This window comes from Poecilia reticulata, linkage group LG17 (assembly GCF_000633615.1).
Source record: "Poecilia reticulata strain Guanapo linkage group LG17, Guppy_female_1.0+MT, whole genome shotgun sequence".
In the NCBI taxonomy this organism is placed as follows: Eukaryota; Metazoa; Chordata; class Actinopteri; order Cyprinodontiformes; family Poeciliidae; genus Poecilia; species Poecilia reticulata.
Window position 1 is genome coordinate 24360876 of NC_024347.1, and position 8539 is coordinate 24369414.

The 8539-nt window shown below is 39.8% G+C and overlaps 1 protein-coding gene across 1 annotated transcript in view; it reads right to left on the bottom strand.

Moving 5' to 3' along the window:
• The window catches only part of LOC103479790 (uncharacterized), a 15757-nt gene extending 10020 nt beyond the window's left edge, over window positions 1-5737 (bottom strand). The window contains exon 1 of the mRNA XM_008434443.2: window positions 4032-5737. Coding sequence (XP_008432665.1) covers window positions 4032-4994 — 963 coding nt within the window. The 5' untranslated portion in view covers window positions 4995-5737. The remainder of the gene's footprint in view (window positions 1-4031) is intronic.
• Between the last annotated feature and the right edge of the window lie 2802 nt (window positions 5738-8539).

Here is an 8539-nt window from a genome sequence, read left to right on the forward strand (position 1 = left end):
ATGCCATTATTAACCTTCTCCTTTCTGAAGTCTCATTCTGAATTTTGCTCAAAATGATCACAGATTTATACAATTTAAATTCTATCTAGACTCGTTCGTGTTTAGCTGCAGATTTTTTTTTAAACACTTAAGGTACAAAAACTTCAAAAATAAGATGCATTTAGAAGGGATKTCTTGGATTGCTTTTGAAGCAGGGATCTGTGAAGTAGGTGTGAAATATAATCGGCCTTAAAGCAATTTTATTTGTCATTGCTTCTTTCACTGCTCAGGGCTACACAAACAGCTTTTTTTTTTTTATCCAAGTAAATATTTCTGCTCTAAACTGGGATGCAATCAGTTTCTGTACAACTAACAGATGGTTCCTGTTTTGAGAGATGATGTTTAACAACCAACCTGCTAAATCGCTGAAGCTAAAGGAAAGTGTCAAAGACTGCTATGTGCGTTTTGTAATTATGCACTATTAGCAACAGAAAGACATAGACTTTATGTAATTTCTGGAAAGCTTCTTATCCATAGTATTGATATTAGTAGCCATTATGTTACCAGCTAATTAACAGAAGTCATASCACTCTGAATCAGAATTAACTATTTTAAAATCGTAAGGTTAGCAGTTCATCAGACATAGTGTCCTTATGAAACAACCAAAACAACTTAAAAAATATCCTCCTTAGAAAACAAAATCCTGAATTTGGTCGTTTTAAACCTTTTTCATTTAATTGCTGTTCCTTCATATCTCTTTGTTGCAGGTTTAGTCATATTGATTAGGGCTTTCCTYGGTATAAAAAGGACCTGTCTTCTAAAAATACACAAAACATAATTTTGTAATTTTTTMGAAATTTCACGGATCAATTCGTACCAGCAGAAACAATCTTTYGAAGTAATTTGCAATGATCTACTTTGAAGAAAAAAATGTATATAACTTCAGTAAAAGTTGTCAACTAGCAACTAGGTTGCTCAGTTATTTGCGTTTGATCACTGATCAAATCCTATATTTGCATTAGCTAACATGCTGAAACAGGGATTAGAAAGATATGCAAATGAATTATGGATGAAAGTCTGCTTTTTATGTTTATTTGTCTCAATAATATGACAAATCGAGTTATGTGCAATGACTTAATTATACAGATGTGTGAAATAGAAGCATAGAAACAAGCAAAATGGCAACATGTTGGCACACGAGCTACCTGTGCTGACTGCTGGTTGTACTCGTCACTCAATCCGAGGAGTAGATGTTTTGATCCGGCCCCTACGGTGTTGGGTTGTTTTTATTTTGCTATTTTCGTGCATTTATCTTGGAAATATAAAAAATGGCTTTAGGAGGATTTAAGAGCGTTTGGATCTCTGCTTGATGTAGGATACAGACTGACTACAAAGCACTGGCATCCCCTCTGGAGATAAAATGAAGCCGTGTCCTTGATTCATTCCACTAATTTCAGCATTTGMRGCAAAAATAAAGTGGCACCAAAATGCAGCAGGTAGACTTTTTCTCWCTGGAGTTTTCACATTAGCACTGTCACTTTCTACCCCTGTTCTGTCATTCTGTTGGCGTCTCTGTAACCACCRGAAGTTTCTGTGTTTATGTTCCTTTGTTTATTCCCATRTCCATAGAAGAGTAATGTTATTTTCTGCTTTGCTATCGCTTCTTTTTACTATCTAGCAGTTGTTTTTGAAATAACACTGACCCCCTGTTGAGAAAACTGGGCCAAACTGAGCAAATCTCCCCCACAACAAACAGCTAATGTAGTGTTTGTTTGAGCAGGTTTCCCCCAGAAAACTTGCTAAACCCAGGGGTTGCGTGTTAGGGAAGTCATTCATCCTTCGTCTTTTTGAGTTAAAAAATGCTTAAAGTTGACAGGAAATTTGAAAATATCACTTGATAATTATGTGTTATTAAAAGATTGGAGGMTTAATACCTGAACACCAACTATAAAATCTTAAAAAATGTAAACATTTACGAAAAACTTTAAAAAAAAACAAGCAATGCTGAGCCTGGTGGGGGCACAAGAAAAGCCTGGTGGCCCACCAGGCTTATAATACTCTGGGGTAAACCAGATATAAATCTGTTGACTTAAGGATATTTTCTATACCTAAAATCATATCATGATTATCTTCTTGCTTAAGGCTAACTTRCCATAGCATTACTCTTGTGTGAAAAGATKTTCCTATTTTTTCAAACTCTGACCACAGGGGTTTCTGTCAGCTGCAGRTAAAACAGTAAAGTGGCSAAAAATATAGTTTAATTTGGGGCCCCACTTCCAGTTACCTCTATCAATGCACAAATAATGTCTCTTTTTAATTGTCAAAACTCAACTGTTAGAAAGTTGTGTATTTAACACCCTTTACTTCATGGTTAGCAAACAAAATGAACAAACTGACTCTGCTTTACCCTCAAATTATTAGGATTCAGATTATTTCTAAAAGGTTGTGGTTGATTTTACAACCACACATGGAAGTGTAATTTATTTATAGCTCAATTGAAGGTACCGTGTGAATAAATGAACACAGAGCACATGTGGTTAGACCAGGAATATAATGAATATTAGCATAACTATTCACGTTGGCAGTTCTAGACCAAATTTACCAGGTTGTGCAGTGATTTTTYATGGGGACACAAAACAATACTGTAGAAAAACAAAACAGGTCAATATTTAATTGTTYAATATATTAAGTGACCCATAGAAACTGCAGGTTAAAAACCCATGATCCAGCAGATGAAAACTGTGATCCATCTCGGTACAACTGAAGCTAAAAACGCCAGACTTTAATTTTTAATTCATTGTCAAAGTAAAACTGCTARRATAAAAAATTAAATTAGTCAAAAGACCTATTAGTTTCTCTTTCTGTGCCAGTAAGAAACKGATTTAGCCTGTTCTAAAGGGGCACCGGCCCCTGTTGGCCCCTGTCTAGAACTGCCCATGACTATGAAAATATGAGTTATTTGAATCACCGTCAGTTCTCCATCCATCCATCCATTTTCTTTACACCCTTGTCCCTTAGTGGGGTCAGGAGGGGTGCTGGTAACATCTAAATAAGTTTAAAATCTTACAAGCCTGCTATTAGCTAATTTAAAATCAACTTTAGTCTTAATAAACACACCACACATACACTTGTTACAATTGAAATAAGACAAAACTAACTTACACGTAACTTTTCAGCAAGAAGCAGGAGCTTATTTATAAGTGAAATAATCCCATGGCATTTTCCCCATGTCTTGTTCCACTGACAGATTATTTCACTAATAGCAAGTTGGCAGTATTTTATGCTTTAGCAGTATTTGGCTGGCTCTGATTACTTCCACATAAATTTGAATTTYTTTTAGCTCAGGTAAGAAAAAAATAAGTTTCTTTTTATTTATTTAATAATGTTAAACTGTTATACATAACAATATGCTGTCTTAAAGCCAAACCTGAAGATTGAGCACTTTTAAGCTTGTATTAGCAATCGATGATTTCACCACTGCCAAATTGGAATATTTGTGTAAACATTAATATAAATTATGAACAACTTGMTAAAATTAAACATTTTTTCATCTATTTTGTGTCCATATGGCTTGGTTTTATTAAACGAGCAGCATCACCAGGCATTTGGCTCCAAATCAGTGCTTATTTTACAGCCGCATGCACAATGAATGCTGCATGATTTAGTAAGAGTCTRTATCTCTGGGCTTTGTAATGTGTCGGCTGGAACGCTGCCGGTTACATCGGYGCTCTGCTAAAGGTCAGTGCAAATTGTTCTCAATCACGTCTTTGGTGAGAGACGACGACTGACTCACAAACAATGCAGTCAGCATGTTGACACACAGTCACACTCACACACATGCTATGAGGAGTGCACATGTACACACTCATGACCTGTGTCAAAATGCTCATTTTTTCCAGGATCTGAGCTTTGTGATAATCACTCTAAATGTCACTGTAGCCAGGAGAGAATTGATAAAAGGCTGAGGCATCTGCAGCAGATGCAGTCTTTCATGATTGGACACCTGAGGTACGCCCAGAGGATTAAACATCTTTAATTACAGACCTTCCTACCTCTTTCATCTCCACGTGAACTTGCTTCAGACCCCCCAACACTTCCTCCAGATCTGCTACGACTTGTCGGATTTGATCCCTCACCAAGTCCTGCCGCCCCCTTTGCCTCGTCACTTCTGAACCTTCACTGTGGAGATCATTGTTGGTGGTTGTTTTGGAGGTTTCCGAGCAGGTGATGTCAGATCCCTTATGTCTCCTTTGGCTCAAGTGCTTCTGAGGGACTTCAGTCGGAAAGAAGCCCTTATCAGACTCAGCGTAGCCGTTAAAGTGGTCCTCTGATCCACCCTTTGGTCTGCCCTGGTCTAGATGGCAATCTCTTTCCTCCTCTCCCTTAAAGACCACACGCCTCGGTCCACAGTGGCCGTTTGTCAAGTGCGAATGACCCGACTGGGGATGGCGCAGCTCCAAATGATAGCCATTAGGAGCGCACGCACAGCCTTCCTCCTCATCCACCGATATGTACCTGACAGTCCGCCTTCGTCTGTACCCTTGACCTTTGACCTGAAGATGAGGGAGAGGGTGGGGTATCCCGGAGTGGAAGGGGCGTGCTCTGTCACCGCCTGCCACACAGCCACACTGTTCTCTCACAAATGAGTAGTGTCTCACCCCAGGCTCCGTCGGGTCGCCCCACTGGGCAGGGTTCAACTCCCAGGGGCAGGATTGACTCAAGTCATCCGACTGACTCCAAGGGCCCGGCCCCGCAAACACAGGCCTCCTCTGTGGGCTGAAATGACCGCTTCTTTCAACTCTGTCCACCAGGAAATCTCTGCCTCCTCCATCTTTACCCCGAGGAGCCTGGGTGTCTCTCCAACAGCCGTGCGATGACGGGTCCATTTGTCTGGCTTGCTGATGCCCGTGCAGCTGGTCATAGTAGATGCAGTGCCGGCAGGGGCAGGGGCTGTTACTGTTGCTGTAGTTCAGAAATCGGTGGTGTCCCGTCRTTTCGGAGCCTTCTGTGTACATGTCCGAAGTGGGCAGTAGACTTGAGAAGAAAACGCCTTAAAAAACGACTGCTTTCCTTTCCAAACGAGCTCACTCCAGCCCAGTCATTTGCTCGCTGTTTTTCTCATCTACGTCTTCCCACAAGAAAACTTTTGTCTTTCTTTTTTTTTCTTCAACTCTCAACCCAAGACTCCTTCCTCCCTCCCCTTCCTTCCTGTCTGTTGTTTCCCCTTTTCTTTTCTCTTGTAACTGTTAATCTTACATGCACACTTTCCGCAGACCGTCGTTACTTTACGTACTTCCCCCCTCAAACTTTTTCTCGTTCCTTCTTCTTTGGTCACCCTGTAGCCCTCTCTCCAGGACGGGGCCCCTCTCCACCTCCCTCCCTCTCTGTCTCTCTTTCTACCTCTCCCGCCTCGTTGCTCTGTCTCATTTGGTGCTGCAGGCGTCCAGTCTCTCTCTCTCTCTCTCTCTTTGGCAGAGTATTTCCCGTCTCCTCCCCTCCCCTCTCTGGCTCTTTTCTCCACCTCTTAGCGCCTCTCGCCTCTGGTATATTCTCTCACATAGTCGATAGTACCTGGATTATTTGAGAATCCCTTCTCTCCCCTCCACCTGAAATCCAGCCGCCGTGTGAGGCTCGTCTGGTGAAGGACTCCATGTGGTGTTTTGCTTTCTCAGAGGGTGCATGGAAGCGCCTCAGCTCCGGTGCTGAGCTCATTAGCCCAACTAAAAGCCTTTGCACTCTGCAATTAAACGCTGCCTGGGATTCCTCAGCCAGAGACTGAGAGAAAAGTGGAGGGGAGGGGTTTGGAGAGGACCGCTCTGGGAGGTGGAGTTTCAAACATACACAGACGAGGGAGCAGACAGCAATCTGAGTCAAAAGCGACGCAGTCAGGRACGACAGTTTTTCATTATTCTCATCCTCAGATTTCTCCCACATATTTTTTTTTGTTCTCTCCATTCAGAAAATTTTGTTCAACACAACAGCTGAAAAAACTTCAGTCTACAGTCACGGTCCTATGCAAACGTTTTCATTCACTTCAGACTTTCTCAATTCACAACCACAGAATATTACATATTTTATTGACATGTTATGTGAACAGAACCACATTCTGCACTTTGGAGTATGTCTCTWAGGGCTTTTACGCATTTAGGATGTTTTCACACTTGATCTTGTGGTAGACTCAGTTTGATTGGGTACCAAATTTGCAACATTTGCTGCATTTACAGCTGATGCAGTTCACTTTCACACTGAGAAACGATCCAAAGCTTTTGAAGAACCTGTTCACCCCCTCGTCTGTGGTGGCTCTTCACCAAGAAGGATAAAACACAAAAACCTCTGAAGAAGACAATTAGCTCAACCTCCTTCTTCATGAATATAAACAAAAATGGAGTGACATCAGCTTTTAGTGGTTGTAGGATTTCTCTTTTGTTCTTGGGAAAAGACGATGATCCATTTCTCCCACTAGTGCCAGAGACTTGCTTTAGTTTTGGTTGTATTTACCCAGAATGCCCAGCGCAATAGTTTGCTTACTTCTTTTGGAGCATTTCCCATCCTGCTTTCATCCACATATGCATTCAAACCGCACCAGAGTTTGCTTCAACTGAACCAAGATCTAGTTTTGTAGGTCATTTTTGACCGTTTTTTCAAATTGAATTACTTCCATTTTGCTCAGATTGGATGAGATTATCTGTGCACGGCTAYTTTAAAGATTTCTAATTGGACTCAGTTCTAGACTTGGGATTACTTCAAGGGAGCATTCAAAYAAGCAGTATTTAGTCCACACTATTTGAACCTCAGTTCGTTTGCTTAGAAAGTACGATTCGTTTGAGGAATTTTGATTGCACAATCAAACTCTGATGAAGACCAAAAAAAAAAAAGAACTCTGGTCCATCTAAACACATAGGTCTTGGTTATGTTGAAGTGAACTCTGGTGCGGTTCGAATGCATATGTGAATGGCAAGTGGATTGGAAGACATTCTAAAAGCAGGAAGCGGACTAATCGGATAGAACTAGTAGAAGAGAAACATCACCATTTATTCTCTGCAGTTCCTTCTGAGTTACCGTGAGCCTCTGCTTTTTGTTTTCTGCTTTTCTCTGTTTTCAATGTGCTGTTTGCTAAAAAATGTCCTCTTAAAAACCACTGAAACATTTTTTAGAACAGCTGTTTTTATACTAAGAATAAATTAGACACACRTGGACTACAACAACTACTTGGTGAGTTCTGAAGGTAAATGTTTGGGCTTCATTTTATTTAGAGAAAAGGGGCCTTCCCCTTTGCACAACAGCCCAATGATATGCACTGAAATTTGTGATTGTAACTTTTGCGAGGCACTGAATTMACTTCAACTCTACCACGGTTTTGTAGGAGAAAGCTGTGCCCAATCAGGACTTAAAGTCATTAGTTTTTCCTCTCAGTTTTATGTGTGTAACTAAACTTGATAAGAAGAAGAAAACAGGCGTGTCAGCGCAGGATGAGCTAGCAATATCTCTCTGTTTCGCTTGTGTTGCAGATTTTCATCTGAGGAAGGCTTCTGCTTTGAAAGAAAATAACTGGAGCCTTGAAAACAATGGGTTGTAAAAAAAGAACTGCTGAGGATAACAGCAGAGGAAGATGAAGGGATCCGTCCATCCCAGCAGGAGGATGAGCAGTCCAACCACAGCTGCAAGGAAGTACTGTGGTTAGAGATGAAACAAGATTGAGATAACTTTATCTTATTATATAAATATATACAACAAGCTTTCCTGTGGAAAACRGAGGTATGCACATATGCAGAGAACTGCATTAAAAGTTTTAAAAAGTTTTACGTGTACATTTTAGTTACTTAAGTGAATGTAGTATTCMTTTTGGACAGTGCTTTACAAAATAATCTCTTGAAGGGCAAACTACAGATTTTTTTTATTAKGCATATTTTGTGAAGTGGGAGGAAGATGGGTTTTTTTTTTTAGATTAGCCCACAAATAAAAATCAATTTTAGCCATTTCAAAAATCCTTCAGTAAAACCCAGTACAACCCAGAAACGATCAATTAGTAATGAATAGAGTCCATCTGTTTGTAATTTAATCTCAGGATCAACCCTGTCCATAGCTGAGTTTCAGTTATAAATGTGTGCAAACCTCTGTCAATATTCTGCTAATGTTTAAAAACGCAATTTCATAATTGTGGTGTTTTGATTAGATGAAAAAAAAAATTAAAATTGCATGTGTATAAGTGTGTTCATGCAGTAGGTCATTAAAAAACATGCCATGTTATTCTCCAAATACTTCCTGTCTTTTCTTTCGTTTGGGCCAGTGTTAACATCCGGTTGTTGATCACGTGACCCTTYTTATATGGAAAAAAGTTTTTCTATTGCAGTTTTGTAAAATAAATCTATTTTAATAAGACAAAAAAACCCCGCTTCATCTTGGTGACAATTTTTTTTTTTTTTTATCAAAAAAGAGTTTCTTTCAAAATTGCTGTTTTGATTAAGCAAATTTATTTTCAAAATCTTAAATTGCGCATTATATGGTTAATGTAAACGAAAGCCAGTATRACTTTCTGTATTTGAATGTGTTCACTATCCAT